This window comes from Oncorhynchus mykiss, chromosome 25 (assembly GCF_013265735.2).
Source record: "Oncorhynchus mykiss isolate Arlee chromosome 25, USDA_OmykA_1.1, whole genome shotgun sequence".
In the NCBI taxonomy this organism is placed as follows: Eukaryota; Metazoa; Chordata; class Actinopteri; order Salmoniformes; family Salmonidae; genus Oncorhynchus; species Oncorhynchus mykiss.
Window position 1 is genome coordinate 19,929,233 of NC_048589.1, and position 18,173 is coordinate 19,947,405.

Below are 18,173 nucleotides of genomic sequence, written 5' to 3' on the forward strand. Positions count from 1 at the left end.
TCACAGACAGTGTCACCAGCAAAGCATCCCCACACCATCACACCTCCTCCTCCATGCTTCACGGTGGGAACCACACATGCAGAGATCATCTGTTCACCTACTCTGCGTCTCACAAAGACACGGCGGTTGGAATCAAAAAACTCACAATCTTTGTCCTAAGGACAAATTTCCACCAGTCTAATGTCCATTGCTCATGTTTTTTGGCCCAAGCAAGTCTCTTCTTCTTATTGGTGTCCTTTAGTAATGGTTTCTTTGCAGCAATTTGACCATGAAGGCCTGATTCCCGCAGTCTCCTCTGAACAGTTGATGTTGAGATGTGTCTGTTACTTGAACTCTGTGAAACATTTATTCGGGCTGCAATCTGAGGTGCAGTTAACTCCAATGAACTTATCCTCTGCAGCAGAGGTAACTCTGGGTCTTCCTTTCCTGTGGCGGTCCTCGTGAGAGCCAGTTTCATCATAGCGCTTGATGGTTTTTGCGACTGCACTTGAAGAAACTTTCAAAGTTCTTGAATTTACTGACATTTTCCGGATTGACTGACCTTCACGTCTTGAAGTAATGATGGACTGTCGTTTCTCTTTGCTTATTTGAGCTGTTCTTGCCATAATACGGACTTGGTCTTTTACCAAATAATGCTATCTTCTGTATACCACCCCTACCTTGTTACAACACAACTGATTGGCTCAAACGCGTTCAGAAGGAAAGAAATTCCACAAATTAACTTTTAACAAGGCTCTCCTGTTAATTGAAATGCATTCCAGGTGACTACCTCATGAAGCTGGTTGAGAGAATGCCAAGAGTGTGCAATGCTGTCATCAAGGCAATGGGTGGCTACTTTGAAGAATCTCAAATATCAAATATATTTGTTTAATACTTTTTTGGTTACTTCATGATTCCATATGTGTTATTTCATAGTGTTGATGTCTTCACGATTATTCGACAATGTAGAAAATAGTACAAATTATGAAAAACCCTCGAATGAGTAGGTGTGTCAACTTTTGACTGGTACTGTAGATTGATCCTTTGTGTGTTTTTTCAGAATATTTTCTTGCCTTTCATATTCTGATTAAATACTATCTTTCATGAGTAAAACTGTTATTCTTTTTTATCATTCATATTGACTATGTCCAACCCAAGATGAAAGGGAGACACAACTGTGGACTCCCCTGTGCCTTGAGTTCTTAGAGATTTCTCTTATACATCTGAGGATCTCCAAATAATGATCTAATAACGAGTGGCCTTTGACATTCCATGCTATGAATATGTAGTAACAAGTTTGTTAACCGAGGTAGTGATTACAAGATCACAGATGAAATGTCAAGTTCTAAATATGAAATGGCAGGATCACATGTGAGGCTATTGCATTATATTTTCAATTCTTTTGAGTAGCAGTTTATTTCTGTGCATCACCACTTTAAGATGTCATAAGCATAATGGAAGAAGCAGATTATTGTTTCCCACCATGATTATATACATTCAATCAACTCTGTTGAACATAATTGAAGTGGCATGTAATAGAGAAATTAGTGAGCACTGTCAACTAACATTTAGTAACCGAAGTGTTCTGGTGCAAGCCCTCTGCTCTATGTTCTGTTTAACTTGTACTCGTGCTTTCTACTTTCCCCAAAACATAATAATTTGAACCCCAAATATTGTTAAGTGTTGCATACTGTTCACAGATATACCCCATGCTATAGATGCTGTACTGAATAAGAGATTTATGGTGTATTCAGGTTTTATCCTTTGCTTTTCAGATACCTGCATTTCCAGAGCAGTCTGTGGTCCATTCATCTCATTGTGACTCACTCTAAGGTGTCCCGACACAGCAATAAAAAGGTTCACAGTGGGCATGAACCTAAGCCTTCCTGACCAGAACATGCACAACCCCAGTGACGGCGGTGTGGAGGATGACAAGGCTGAGCTCATGATCCCCTGCTTCCGCAGAAACATGTACGATGAGCCTCTAACCTCATACTCCAATGGATCCATCATTTCCCACCTCCTGCGCAAAACCGTCCAAAACAAGAGGGCTCTGGACGAAAGCCACTTCTACCTACCGACCTCTGCTGTGTCCAGCTCCACCATGGCTGACTCCAGTCAGGAGGACCAGAGCAGTGTCTCCTCCAAGGACAGCACGGCGGAATTTGCATCCCCAGGCAGTCACCTCTCAAACGGAGCCAGCCCTGAGGGGGACAGGCCGCTGAGTGATCACCTCCAGGCCAAGCGTGCCCGTGTGGAGAACATAATCCGAGGCATGGCGGGGTCTCCCAACAGCAGGCTCCATGGGGACAGTGAGAGGGCTGTGTCAGACACCAGGGAGGCTAGAGAGGCCTACAGGGAGAACAAACGTAAACAGAGGCTCCCCCAGCATCAGGAGCACAGTCTCAATGCTGCTGCTCTGGCTAACAGAGGCAGCAGTAGCAGCAGTGGCAGCAGCAGTAAGGATGAAGAGTGCAACAAGCTCAAGGAGCAGCTCCAGAGCATGCAGAGGCTCCTGAGACAGCTCCAGGAGAAGTTCTTGCAGGTTTATAACCAGGAAGACACTGAGCGTGAGGACAGAGATGGCACAGGCACAGCCAGCACCGCAAAACATGATGACACCGCACCAAGCAACGAGTCTGGGTTCCGTAAAAACATGGATGAAGAGTTAGAGAGGAAGCATGACGGAGCTAAAGGGGACTGTAAGGACAGAGTGAAGAAAGACGGAAGTTATCTGACACATCAAACGGAAGGCAAGAACCTACAGGAGACTCTGAAGCATGAGCTCTCCAAAGCGGTGAGTGAGAGTGTAGATATGGTGTTCAAGAAACTCCCCTCCACGGGGCTCAACCAGTCATCCTATCAGCGCATGTGTCACACCCCGGAGAACATCGACTTGGGAGTTGAGAGGAAGGGCCAGGTAGCCTGTAACCAGGAGCAATCACACACTGAGGAGCCAGTCAAACCCCAGGCTCTAGAGTACTACGAGAGCACTGAGCCTTGCAGCCCTGAGGATCAGACTGAGGCTCTGTCTCTTGTGGTCCGTAAGCCGCTCCTAAGCCAGCTTAGCTCAGTTACCCCGACGGTGAAGAGGCCTTACCCCTTACACCATTCTCCATTCCAGTTTAACTACAGCACACCTCTCCATGACAGTCAAATCCTGGAACACCTCCTCAAATACGGGCCCCACACTAATTTCGGAGGTCTTCCATGCGTGACCCCATCCATGGACAGAACCTCCCCAGACTCTGTGGAGCTGCCCTGGGATGCCATCGCCATGAGGTCCAAAGTGACATCCAGCCACCTGACCCACCACCCTCGCACATCAGGCTTAGGACCAGTGACCGTGGACAGTCTGTGTCTCCCTCACGTCAAGATGGAGTGTGGGGACATGCAGAGCATGGCAGAGAGAAACTCCTACATGTCTCTGAATATATCCTTTTACTGGCCTAAAAAAATCTCATAGTGTGGTAGTGTTCCATCTAACATTTGTCAGCATATAGATGTAGTAATGTAGAATTGCATTTACAAGTATATAGTCTTTGGATGTCTGCATTAAATGTTTCATAGAATATAAAAAAAACATAATGACATAGAGCATTATGTACACTGTATTAATATTCCTAGATGTGTTTACTAATATTGAGTTATCCGATATTATGTATCTACATTCATTATAAAATCCACTATACAAACTCCCTCTGTTTTGCCTTCCCAGTTGAACAATGATTTGCTGAGGTTCAATGCAGCATGCGCAGTTCCATTAATACAGACTTCAAGGATCATTTTTTCTTTGATCTCGCTAACCCAAAATAAAATTATAGCATCTTCTTTAATCTGAGCAGAGTAATGACTTTAAGTCTAGAAAAAGACAAATAAAAAGGAATACAAGGCTTTGATAAGAATTGTCAGGAACAAAAGCCAATTTTCAAAGGCAGAGAAAGCTTCTGTTTCTGTCCAGGAAACAGTGTTTTTTCAGACTTGAAAAGGTGCAGAATATATTTCTCTATCATCAGTGTGATAGGAGTGCATCTGAAAGGTCAGAGCTGAGTGCCTGTGGAAAGCAGAAGTGCCTCCCTACCAGAACACTTGTCTTCTTGAGTATATATGGGATACATACACAGCCATCAAAAGATGTGTTTATACACACAAAAAAAACATTCCAACAATAAATATAATCCAGTGAGAGTATATTCAATGACACCACTCTGCATTTTATCACGATTATGATCACTTTAATCATAAATTAATATAATCACATTGTCAAACGAAACATTAATAATTATTTCCCATAATCATTATGATAGAAACAGGCTATAAGTCCCCTGCTGCTGTTGTTAAGCATTGTTTGATCACTGGATACGTTAACGGCACATCACAGGTAAACTGTTGTAAGCCAACTCCTGTGCCATATTTCTTTTTCACCTCTACTGAACAACTCTAAGTGACGTGAAGATTGTGCCCGTGGTCAGAAGTGGTCATTGTCCTTAGTTGTAAGGATTTGGAGAAGAATTGTATTAGGCTCTCTGAGGATATGCTTTATCTTTACTGTACAAAGAGCTGTGGTTCTCTTTGAACAATTTCTCATCAATCTTTCATTCCAACTTCCTTATTTCAAAGGTTGTATTCCCTAATTAATGTATAGTGTGCTGTGACCTGCTGATAAGGAAGTATTACCTAAGGCGTGGCCGTGGGCTACAGAAAGAAAGACCTCTGAAGATCTAGTTGAATAGAAACTTTGCTTGAGGTATGATTTTATTTGTAACATGATGAAGCAGATTAATACTAAAAAAATCATACTTCAATCATCGTTTCTAGCTGGAAGATGTCTTCCATCTAGTTACTATTCAAAGCATTTCCCAAACAATCACCATCACCACCGCTAGGCATTAGGTGTAAGAGCCGCAGTGACTAATTGAAATCCCAAATCTAGTTTATAATGTTGTAGGGTCATTATTGACTTCCTGGTTACCACAGAGCTGTTATTTAGTGTCATTCATTTTAATTGGAGACAGAGGCAATTCAGTATTCTAATCTATTAACACTTTGTACAGTGTATGTGAACTGTATTTAATTGTGATCGACTGACAGAACTTGTGGCCTTAACACATTGACACATTCAGGAAGGCCTAACCCCCAACCATCTGAAGAAAGCTAAGCTGATGTTCTTCTACACCCGTTATCCCAGCTCCAATGTGCTGAAAACCTTCTTTCCAGATGTCAAGGTAAGCTAACACAATATTAATTAACGTTAGGTTATTTAATGTTAATGGGCTTGTTCTATGTTCACCATATTTGCCTGCAGAATACTTGTTGATGTATTTTTGGGACAGAATGGTCGGAGGAAGGAAACAAAAGAACACACGGTTTAGAAAAACAAAGCTGTTAAGCCAGTAGCATGTCCTGGGGCATAGACCAGGGAGATAGAGGGGCATTCTTTCTTTAAAAAGCCACTCTAGTCAGCAAATGGACTGACAAAAGACTGTAATAAAGCCACTGTCGTTCTGCGTCAATACAGGGCAGGTTTTAGACATGCATGCAGGCAGGCTGTGAGGCGAGCACTGGGCCTAACCACAGCATCCTGTATTTCTGTGTGCCCTGTGTGTTTCCTCTCCTGTCCCCTCTCCTTCCACGGTGGCCGGGACATGTCCTGCTAGGGCCAGTCTGTGTCTGGGGCCCAGGCCTGGCCTCCACACTACTCTATCTGACCCTAGGGTCAGAAGGGAGGCCTGCAGCCAGCAGCCTACTGCATCTCCTCCTTGCCCACGACCCTGTGGTGGGAAGTGGCACTGAACAAAAGACAGTTCTAATCCTGGTGTCCGATTCCATCCTATCAGGCAGAGTCACTGAGAGGGAAGCTTCCTTCTGTCCTTGCGCTGCACTGTGGCTTTCTCACCGTCCGATAGCAGCAGAGAAAATAAACGTCTTTGATGCCTGCCCAGCCCTTGGGCATTTTTTTCTTTCTTTCTGGATGAAGAGATAGAATAACCAGGCTAATGTCAAGACTGAGTTTAGAAACACACGGCTTTGACAGATGTTTTTTTATTCAGTAAGTTGGTGGGAAAAGATCAGAGCAATTAACGTTGAATAAAATGACAGACCAACACAATCCATATTGCTTACATACAGTACCAGTCAAAACTGTGGACACACCGACTCATTCAAGGGTTTTACTTTATTTGTACTAGAGTGAAGACAGTGAAGGCATCAAAACAATTAAATAACACATGAAATCACGTAGTAACCCAAAAATATATTTTAGATTCTCAAAGTAGCCACCCTTTGCCTTGATGACAGCTTTGCACAATCTTGGCATTCTCTCAACCAGCTTCACGAGGAATGCTTTTCCAACAGTCTTGAAGGAGTTCCCACATATGCTGAGCACTTGTTGGCTGCGTTTCCTTCACTCTGCGGTCCAACTCATCCCAAACCATCTCCATTGGGTTGAGGTTGGGTGATTGTCGACTATGTACATACTGAATATAGATCTTTATTCACTTGTGGAAGGTTTTACCCAAAACAACACATTTATATTCCAGCTCAGATTTGTAAATCGATATGAAAAAGAGAAAAGACACGGTTTTGACATAGAGTCGGTTCTCGATCATCTTGCATCAACTTGATTATTTGGTCGATAAAGACACGTAATCTGAGTAAACGATGCCAGTCAATTTTTCTCAACTTGTTGTCCCCTTGTGTCTCTAGTTCAATCGCTGCATCACCTCTCAGCTCATCAAGTGGTTCAGTAACTTCCGGGAGTTTTACTACATCCAGATGGAGAAGTTTGCCCGCCAGGCCATAGTGGACGGGGTCACGGATGTGAAAGACATGTCCATCAGCAGAGACTCTGAGCTGTTCAGAGCCCTCAACATGCACTACAACAAAGCCAATGATTTCCAGGTAAGTCAAAATGTGTTTATCTTACCATATGTATGGTCAGTTCCTCCCCTGGTATCCAATGTAACTATATACTGTATGTAAGCTCGTCAAGGTTTTTCCATGATTTTAGATTATTACATATTAGATTAACATCCTCCCTTTCCAAAGTTAATTGCAGCACGTATTCAAAGAACATATGGTCAATGCTGACTGAATTATCTTTATGTATGGGAACAGTGTGTTCATTCTGCTTTCATCAGCACTCCTCAGTTGATGCAGTTGTGCTTTTTGCCCTGAAACTAAAATGAGTCATAAAGTGAGGAAAACAATGAAGTTGTTTAGTCATGAATGTGATAAATTACACATTGATGTAGTATTTGGGTAATACACCTTCATTAGCATATCAGAGAATTCTCCTCCTAGTAACCTGTTCCTGATCTGGTCTGGTCAGGAATCTCCTACCTCTGTGGTTCTGGTCTGGTCAGCTATCTCCTAGTTGTGGTCACGTATGACTGTGTCCTTGCCCTGACCCATGTGTCACTGCACCTGTGGCTGCACAGCCTTTGCAGCCATTATCTAAACTCTAGAGCAATGCTTTATCAAACTGTGGGAAGAGGAAGCTGCAGAATCCCACTAAAACAACTCTGGATTAGAGGACCAGTACGCCTGAGCGAGGCTCAGATTGCTACTGATGCGGAATGCTGAGAAAGATGCTGTGAATTCCGAGGGAGAAGGCTGATTGGTGGGAAAGAACCAAGACCGTTTTCTTTACCTTGGGACTAAGACATTCCTTTCCCAGGGATGCTTTGTGTCGGGAGATGAGAAAAAAAAAAGTTATGCCAACAACTGGACTGTTAGCGGGTCTATGGGAAATAATGGCACCGAATAGATTCTTGTCCCCGCATCCAAGCCTGATCTGTGTTGATCTGTGTTGAGAACAGGGTGAAATTCCTGGGAAGGCTTGGTGCTTTCTCTCTTTCCGAACAGCTAAATTCAAGGCAACAAGGCTACAAAGTCAAAGGAGAATCCCACTACAGACAGCTAATGATTCTGACATTGTATTTGTTTTATGAGCATAGAGAACAAAGTGTGAAGGAGCTGTCTGTTTTGAAGTGAGTAAGGGTGTTAAAAATGTCCTTGTAGGCAGGGCCGGATTAAGAAATCATAGGCCCCGGGGCTTTGTTTTTTTTATAGGCACCCCAAACTTTGCTTTCCAAACTGTACGTTTTACCCGCGATTATATTTTGAAATCTGCAAGGCAAACCGAAAGCCGCAACCAACCATAGAACAATAATCCATAGATGGCAGTTCCCATTCAAGTCAGGACTGGTATCCCTTGCTACTGTACCCATGAGTTTAACAGTCAAATTGCCAGGGTAAGAAGTTACTAAACCCTTCTATGGATTATATGTCTATGGCCACAATGCAACAAGCTGTGTATTTAGTGCATGCTGCCCAAACTGTAGACATACTGGTAACTGCCAAAATAAAGGAAACACTTAAGTCAATGAGGCATATAAAGTATACAGTGCATTCTGAAATTAGTCAGACCCCTTGATTTTTTCCCACATTTTGTTACATTACAGCCTTATTCTAAAATGTATTCAATTGTTTATTTCCCTCATCAATCTACACACTATACCCCATAATGACAAAGCAAAAACGGTTATTAAAAATCTTAAATATCACATTTACATATGTATACAGGCCCTTTACTCAATACTTTGTTGAAGCACCTTTGGCAGCGATGACAGCCTCGAGTCTTCTTAGGTATGACGCTACCAGCTTGACACAACTGTATTTGGGGAGTTTCTCCCATTCTTCTCTGCCGATCCTCTCAAGCTCTGTCATGTTGGACGGGGAGTGTCGCTACACAGCTATTTTCAGGTCTCTCCAGAGATGTTCGATCTGGTTCAAGTCCGAGTTCTGGTTGGGAGACTCAAGGACATTCAGGAACTTGTCCCGAAGCCACCTGCATTGTCTTGGATGGGTGTTTAGGGCCATTGCCCTGTTGGAAGGTGAACCTTCGCCCCAACCCGCTCTGGAGCAGGTTCTCATCAAGGGTCTCTCTGTACTTTGCTCAGTTCATTGTTCCCACAATCCTGATTAGTCTCCCAGTCCCTGCAGCTGAAAAACATCCCCACAGCATGATGCTGCCACCACCATGCTTCACTGTAGGGATGGTGCCAAGTTTCCTCCAGACGTGACGCTTGCCATTCAGGCCAAAGAGTTCAATCTTGGTTTCATCAGACCAGAGATTCTTGTTTATCATGGTCTAAGAGTCCTTTAGGTGCCTTTTGGCAAAATCCAAGCGGGCTGTCATGTGCCATTTACTGAGTAGTGGTTTCCGTCTGGCCACTCTACCATAAAGGACTGACTGGTGGAGTGCTGCGGAGATGGTTGTCCTTCTGGAAGGTTCTCCCATCTCCACAGAGGATCTCTGGAGCTCTGTCAGAGTGACCATCAGGTTCTTGGTCACCTCCCTGACCAAGGCCTTTCTCCCCCGATTGCTCAGTTTGGCTAGGCGGACAGCTCTAGGAAGAGTCTTGGTGGTTCCAAACTTCTTCCATTTAAGAATGATGGAGGCCACTGTGTTCTTGGGGACTTTCAATGTATCAGAAATGACACAATCCTGTCTCGGAGCTCTATGGACAATTCCTTCAACCTCATGGCTTGATTTTTGCTCAGACATGCACTGTCAACTGTGGGACCTAATATAGGCAGGTGTGTGCCTTTCCAAATCATGTCCAGGGAATTTAATTTACCACAGGTGGACTCTAATCAAGTTGTAGAAACATTTCAAGGATGATCAATGGAAAAAGGATGCACCTGAGCTCAATTTTTGATTCTCATAGCAACGGGTCTGAAAACTTATGTAAATAAAGTATTTCTGTTTTTTATATTTAATAAATTCGCAAAAATGTCTACAAAACTATTTTCACTTTGACATTATGGAGTATTGTGAGTATTTATTTATTTATTTAATCCACTTTAGAATAAGGCTGTAACTTAGCAAAATGTGGAAAAGGGGTAGGGGTCTGAATACTTTCCTAGCATGGTTTAGGTCCACTTGTGAAGTCTATGCCAAGGTGCACTGAAGCTGTTCTGGCAGCTCGTGGTGGCCCAACATCCTTTTCAGACACTCTATGTTGGTGTTTCCTTTATATTGGCAGATACCTACCTGTATGTTCCTGTGATGAGGCTGTCTACACTCATTGAGAACGGGTTATTCCTGTGGTTGATGGTTGCATTAAAAAAAAATATATATATATATATATATATATATATACCACATATATAATATATACAGTATATACAGTACCAGTCAAAAGCTTGGACAAACCTACAATTGAAGTCGGAAGTTTACATACACTTAGGTTGGAGTCATTAAAACTTGTTTTTCCCCGGGTGGCGCAGTGGTTAAGGGCGCTGTACTACAGCGCCAGCTGTGCCATCAGAGTCCCTGGGTTCACGCCCAGGCTCTGTCGTAACCGGCCGCGACCATCGGGCGACGCACAATTGGCCTAGCGTCGTCCGGGTTAGGGAGGGATTGGTCGGTAGGGATCTCCTTGTCTCATCGCGCACCAGCGACTCCTGTGGCGGGCCGGGCGCAGTGCGCGCTAGCCAAGGTTGCCAGGTGCACGGTGCAGGTGCCTCCGACACATTGGTGTGGCTGGCTTCCGGGTTGGACGCGCGCTTTGTTAAGAAGCAGTACGGCTTGTGTATCGGAGGACGCATGACATTCTGCCTTCCTCTCTCCCGAGCCCGTACGGGAGTTGTAGCAATGAGACAAGATAGTAGCTACTACAACAATTGGATACCACGAAAAAGGGGTAAAATGCAAAAAAAAAAAAAAAAAAACTTGTTTTTCAACCACTCCACAAATTTCAAACTATAGTTTTGGCAAGTCAGTTAGGACATTTTTCCAACAATTGTTTACAGACACATTATTTCACTTATAGTTCACTGTATCACAATTCCAGTGGGTCAGAAGTAGAGGTCCACCGATTATGATTATTCAACGCCGATACCAATACCGATTTATTGGAGGACCAAAAAAAGCCGATACCGATTAATCGGCCGATTTTATTTTAATTTTTTTGTAATAATGACAATTAAAACAATATTGAATGAACACTTATTTTAACTTAATATAATACATCAATAAAATCAATTTAGCCTCAAGTAAATAATGAAACATGTTCAATTTGGTTTAAATACAAATGCAAAAACAAAGTGTTGGAGAAGTAAAAGTGCAATATGTGCCATGTAAGAAAGCCAATGTTTAAGTTCCTTGCTCAGAACATGAGAACATATGAAAGATGGTGGTTCCTTTTAACACGAGTCTTCAATATTCCCAGGTAAGAGGTTTTAGGTTGTAGTTATTATAGGAATTATAGGACTCTTTCCCTCTATACCATTTGTATTTCATTAATTAACCTTTGACTATTGGATGTTCTTATAGGCACTTTAGTATTGCCAGTGTAACAGTATAGCTTCCATCCCTCTCCTCGCTCCTCCCTGGGCTCGAACCAGCAATACAACGACAACAGCCACCATCGAAGCAGCGTTACCCATGCAGAGCAAGGGGAACAACTACTAGAAGGCTCAGAGCGAGTGAAGTTTGAAACGCTATTAGTGCGCGCTAACTAGCCAGCCATTTCACTTCGGTTACACCAGCCTCATCTCTCGGTAGTTGATAGGCTTGAAGTCATAAACAGCACAATGCTTGACGCACAACGAAGAGCTGCTGGCAAAACGCACAAAAGTGCTGTTTGAATGAATGTTTACACGCCTGCTTCTGCCTATCACCGCTCAGTCAGATAGTTAGATACTTGTATGCTTGTATACTCAGTCAGATTATATGCAACGCAGGACACGCTAGATAATATCTAGTAATATCATCAACCATGTGTGTTAACTAGTGATTATGATTGATTGTTTTTTATAAGATAAGTTTATTGCTAGCTAGCAACTTACCTTGGCTTAATCTTACCTTGGCAAATCAAAATATATGGTACATTTTAGATTCTTCAAAGTAGCTACCCTTTGCCTTGATGACAGCTTTGCACACTCTTGGCATTTTCTCAACCAGCTTCATGAGGAATGCTTTTACAACGATCTTGGCTGCTTTTCCTTCACTCTGCGGTCCAACTCATCCCAAACCATCTCTATTGGGTTGAGGCCGGGTGATTGTGAAGGCCAGATCATTTGATGCAGCACTCCATTTTTGTATTTGTATTTATTACGGATCCCCATAATAAATACAAAATGGTGGAGTGTGGACCTTCTTCCTGGAGTCCAGCAAAATTAAGGCAATTAATACAATTTTAAAAACATTACATTACATTCAGACTGTGTGCCCTCAGGCCCCTACTCCACCACTACCACATATATACAGTACACAATACATGTGTACGTGTGTGTATAGTGCGCATGTTATCGTGTCTGTGTGTGTGTGTATGCGCCTATGTTTGTGTTGTTCCATAAGGTGTTTTTTATCTGCCTTTTTTTATCTATTTTTACTGCATGAGTTACTTGATGTGGAATAGAGTTCCATGTAGTCACAGCCTGGAAGTGTGTTTTGAGTCATTGTCCTGTTGAAAAACAAATGATAGTCCCACTAAGTGCAAACCAGGTGGGATGGTATATCGCTGCAGAATGCTGTGGTAGCCATGCTGGTTAGATGTTCCTTGAATTCTAAATAAATCACCGACAGTATCACCAGTAAAGCACCCCCACACCATCACACCTCCTAAAAGTTAAAAGTAACTTTTAACAAGGCACACCTGTTAATTGAAATGCATTCCAGGTGACTAACTCATGAAGCTGGTCGAGAGCATGCCAAGAGTGTGCAAAGGTACCATCAAGGCAAAGGGAAGCTACTTTGAAGAATCTGAAATATAAAATATATTTTGATTTGTTTAATACTTTTTTGGTTACTACATGGTTCCATATGTGTTATTTCATAGTTTTGATGTCTTTACTATTATTCTACAATTGATAAAATATTAAAAAATAAAGACAAATCCTGGAATGAGTAGGTGTGTCCAAACTTTTGACTGGTACTGTGTATATACACAGTATTATTGTTATTATTATTATTATTATTATTGATTAGCCTGGGCCCAGAGGCTTCACTCCCGGTAAGCCCTTGTTTTAATCTGGCCCTGCTTGTAGGTCCAGGTTCCACAGTGTTGATTCAGAGCACTGTACAAAAGAGTTCTGTAAACAATGAGACAACACACTTCCCATCCACTCTGCTTGTTTGTCACTCACATCAAAGAAGCTGTTGGTTTAGATTTTGCTTGGTTTCAGTGCAGGTAATTAATTGAGACTTGGCTTTAAGCACACCATCGTGTTTGATCCCTCTACCAACAGGTTCCTGAGAGATTCCTTGAGGTTGCTGAAATTACTCTCCAAGAGTTTTTCAACGCCATTTCAACTGCCAAAGATTCTGACCCCTCTTGGAAGAAGGCAATCTACAAGGTCATCTGTAAACTGGACAGTGATGTACCAGATGAGTTCAAGTCATCCACCTGCCTATAGACAGAGCAAACAATAGCCATGCTCGAGGAAGGAAGGACATTTTGCAGTCATACAATGACAATAAGTGCTAATTTTAACACATCTTGCCAATAAATTGGATTTTAGTGAGAGAATCAAGGAACAAATGGATTATGTTGTAAATGACATATTATACACTGCAGTATAGGAGCCTACTTACTGCACTTACAGCTTTTTACAGTCTCAGTGAGCTTTATAGCACTGCTCCAGCTCTCTCCTAGGAGTTAAAAAAAAAACTTAGCTGACAGCAGATCGTAGTGTTTCTGTGTATCTCCATAAGGATTCAATTAAGACAAGATGTAGTTGCATGTTTGTAGATGTAGTGATATTTAAGGGCAGTGGTTTAGTACTGTGGTCCACTTGCTAGGTCTGATAGACTTACAAATGTGAACAAAATGGTACTTTCTATACATATTTGACTTATGGTTCCTAATGGACATGCGGTTTTGGATGATTTTGTAGCAAGTGTTATATGTAAATGTGAATACGCTAAATGTATTAACCTAATAGCATGTAAATATTGCAAGTGACCACAAAGAACCAATTGTTTGAGAAAAAATTGTATGTACAAAAAAGTACAAAGTTATGTTTAGATGTTTTGTGCCTATTTCTATAGTCTACTGCCTATTGTCAACTCAATTCCAGAGACACCATTTTCTGAGTGGTTATTTGATAGTTCTGCTGATAGAATAAAGATGCACTTACTTCATCTTGAGACGTCTGTTATATCACTGATTGTAAGTCACTCTGGATGAGGTTGTCTAATGAAATTACTTAAATATAAATAGATGGAAATAATCATTTTTATTTTATGGAATTATTTCACAATTCATTTTAGACATCACCAAACATTTAGTTCATTTTGTTCATATTTTTACTGCTATTGTTTGTAACACCACATTGAAAGTATTCTGCCTCAATTCCGAGCCGCTAAGGTGCCACTAATCCATGCCATAAAGACATCTGTTTAAAGTCCCACAGACTACGTTGCTCACATTGCACTAATTGTGTGGGCAGCGTGGATGCGAACAACTGCCTTGTCTTAAAAACAGACACAATGCATTCCCTCCTAATGAGTAATGCCCAATGTGACCTCATATCAGAGTTGTGCCACCAAAGCAAAATTCCACAAAACCGTTGACTTTTTCTTCCAGGCACCGGCTTGCTCAAAGCGTGTTAATCACTTCACAAAGACACACACACGCTGACCCACAGATATACACACACGCTGACCCACAGATATACACACACGCTGACCCACAGATATACACACACGCTGACCCACAGATATACACACACGGTGACACCACAACTATGAATGGCGTGATTCCTCTCCCTGCTATCTGATAGAGGGCCTCCTGTGGTTAGCTCAATGGAAGCCTGTCAACTTCAAACCTGACTTGATATTCAGCCATCATTTATTATAAATCTATCAAAAGACTATCAATATGATACCCTTAAATGTGTGAAAAAACATGCTGTAAAAATACAGTAAGGCTTTGACTTCTTATAAACACAACTGAATAGAAAGAAAAACAAAGGAGTCTGCATACACTGTGAAAGTAGAAGCTCTTCATTAAAGTAGACTGTTTCATGTTAATGTATTAAATCATTTTGGCACTTCACAAAACAAACATTTAATTGGAAAACCTGTTAGGCACCCAAGCACCAATTACATCTGAAATGATAACATTTAAGAAATTAAAACATTTGTTTGATTAGCTTTATGAGAAGGAGTGGAGTATACCAACCTAGGTAATCATTTAATAGACATTTATTTTCAATTAGATCAATCTTCTTCCGTAAATTGATTTAACATTTCAACTCAATTAAAAAGCCACCGGTTGAACTAAAGTACTTTGTTCAAATTCATTTGTTATGACATTTTCAGTATAAGACTTGGTGCCTGATACGATGAAAGAAAACAAAGAGAATTGTCTCAAATGTCCAACTGCCTCCAGGGCTTACTGTGCTGAAGCTCCCAGTGTGACCGTAAAGGAATAGAAAATATATAGCGTAGGGGAAAAGCAAGAAAATTCTAAATGAGAAAAGAAAACGAGTTGAATTTTAGTATAATTCTAAGGTTTATATAATGCAAATATCCCTACTCATTTGAACACTGTTACCCCAAATTTTAGAAAGAGATTTTTAGAGAGGAGGAACCATGTGGGTAGAGCTAGCTGTGCTTGTTTGTTAATTAAGAAACACCCTCTAATCAAGAAGCAATAACGAAAAGCAATTTAATTAAAAAAATGCCCCTACATTTACATATTGTAAAATTGTCATGGTAGTATCTTCATGGAGACTTGTGAAAATATGTGTCTCTATCTTTAAAAACAAAGAACGTGAGTATAGAGGGAATCTCACAGAGGGACATAGTAAAGGATCATTTAATAGAGAAACAGTGCCATCTAGTGGATCACTGAAGTAACATCGAGAGGTCTCGGCTCAATTAGGGTACTGACCAAGATCTCCCTTCTATTATTTGATGCATGGCCTTTGATGTGCTAGTTCATAGCATGCATACCGTGTTATTCTCCCAACTTGATTTGTTTTCTTTTATCATTTAGCAATCAAACAAAACGTTCTTATACAGTGACACAGTCATGTTGTAAAAGTCTCCACACAGGTTCGCCCTGGTTACTGTAACAATACTGTTGCAACACTGGACCTGAGCCGATCCTCCAAACTTTTTGATTTTCACAACAGATACAAATATGAATGTGACTTAAACAGTCGTCCATGTGGATGTTTCTTCACCTTGAAATGATCATAGTAGCAACCATTATTATGGATTCCATAATTCAACACTGACTTACTGTCGGTAATTTTGTGCCAGGTTCCATAAACGTAAGAAAAGAACCCCCCGAAAAATGTTCAGGTACCATGATGAAGTAACAACAGTTTTATTTAAATGTTCAGGTACCGTGAGGAAGTAACAACAGTTTTATATAAATGTTCAGGTACCGTGAGGAAGTAACAACAGTTTTATATAAATGTTCAGGTACCGTGAGGAAGTAACAACAGTTTTATATAAATGTTCAGGTACTATGATGAAGTAACAACAGTTTTATATAAATGTTCAGGTACTATGATGAAGTAACAACAGTTTTATATAAATGTTCAGGTACCGTGAGGAAGTAACAACAGTTTTATATAAATGTTCAGGTACCGTGAGGAAGTAACAACAGTTTTATATAAATGTTCAGGTACCGTGAGGAAGTAACAACAGTTTTATTTAAATGTTCAGGTACCGTGAGGAAGTAACAACAGTTTTATATAAATGTTCAGGTACCGTGAGGAAGTAACAACAGTTTTATATAAATGTTCAGGTACTATGATGAAGTAACAACAGTTTTATATAAATGTTCAGGTACCGTGAGGAAGTAACAACAGTTTTATATAAATGTTCAGGTACCGTGAGGAAGTAACAACAGTTTTATATAAATGTTCAGGTACTATGAGGAAGTAACAACAGTTTTATATAAATGTTCAGGTACTATGAGGAAGTAACAACAGTTTTATATAAATGTTCAGATACCGTGAGGAAGTAACAACAGTTTTATATAAATGTTCAGGTACTATGAGGAAGTAACAACAGTTTTATATAAATGTTCAGGTACCGTGAGGAAGTAACAACAGTTTTATATAAATGTTCAGGTACTATGATGAAGTAACAACAGTTTTATATAAATGTTCAGGTACCGTGATGAAGTAACAACAGTTTTGTATAAATGTTCAGGTACTATGATGAAGTAACAACAGTTTTATATAAATGTTCAGGTACCGTGATGAAGTAACAACAGTTTTATATAAATGTTCAGGTACTATGATGAAGTAACAACAGTTTTATATAAATGTTCAGGTACCGTGATGAAGTAACAACAGTTTTATATAAATGTTCAGGTACCGTGATGAAGTAACAAAAGTTTTATATAAATGTTCAGGTACTATGATGAAGTAACAACAGTTTTATATAAATGTTCAGGTACCGTGATGAAGTAACAAAAGTTTTATATAAATGTTCAGGTACTATGATGAAGTAACAACAGTTTTATATAAATGTTCAGGTACCGTGATGAAGTAACAACAGTTTTATATAAATGTTCAGGTACTATGAGGAAGTAACAACAGTTTTATATAAATGTTCAGATACCGTGAGGAAGTAACAACAGTTTTATATAAATGTTCAGGTACTATGATGAAGTAACAACAGTTTTATATAAATGTCCAGGTACCGTGATGAAGTAACAACAGTTTTATATAAATGTTCAGGTACTATGATGAAGTAACAACAGTTTTATATAAATGTTCAGGTACTATGATGAAGTAACAACAGTTTTATATAAATGTTCAGGTACCGTGATGAAGTAACAACAGTTTTATATAAATGTTCAGGTACTATGAGGAAGTAACAACAGTTTTATATAAATGTTCAGGTACTATGATGAAGTAACAACAGTTTTATATAAATGTTCAGGTACCGTGATGAAGTAACAACAGTTTTATATAAATGTTCAGGTACTATGATGAAGTAACAACAGTTTTATATAAATGTCCAGGTACTATGATGAAGTAACAACAGTTTTATATAAATGTTCAGGTACCGTGATGAAGTAACAACAGTTTTATATAAATGCATTGATGTCTGTGTGGTGCAACGTCCTTTTGATATTACAGTAAACACTGCAAGCACATCTAGCCTCAGCTGGGTCTGGTAGACAAAGCCGGGAGCAAACACCAGAGAG

At 40.4% G+C, this 18,173-nt stretch overlaps 1 protein-coding gene across 2 annotated transcripts in view; it reads left to right on the forward strand.

Moving 5' to 3' along the window:
- LOC110505540 (prospero homeobox protein 1) overlaps positions 1–14,210 on the forward strand; it is a 16,795-nt gene extending 2,585 nt beyond the window's left edge. For both annotated transcript variants that reach the window (XM_036962352.1, XM_036962351.1), the window contains exons 2-5: positions 1,755–3,412; positions 5,097–5,204; positions 6,685–6,879; positions 13,240–14,210. In XM_036962352.1, the coding sequence (XP_036818247.1) occupies positions 1,850–3,412; positions 5,097–5,204; positions 6,685–6,879; positions 13,240–13,407 (2,034 nt within the window). In that variant the 5' untranslated portion in view covers positions 1,755–1,849 and the 3' untranslated portion in view covers positions 13,408–14,210. The remainder of the gene's footprint in view (positions 1–1,754; positions 3,413–5,096; positions 5,205–6,684; positions 6,880–13,239) is intronic.
- The last annotated feature ends 3,963 nt before the right edge of the window (positions 14,211–18,173 follow it).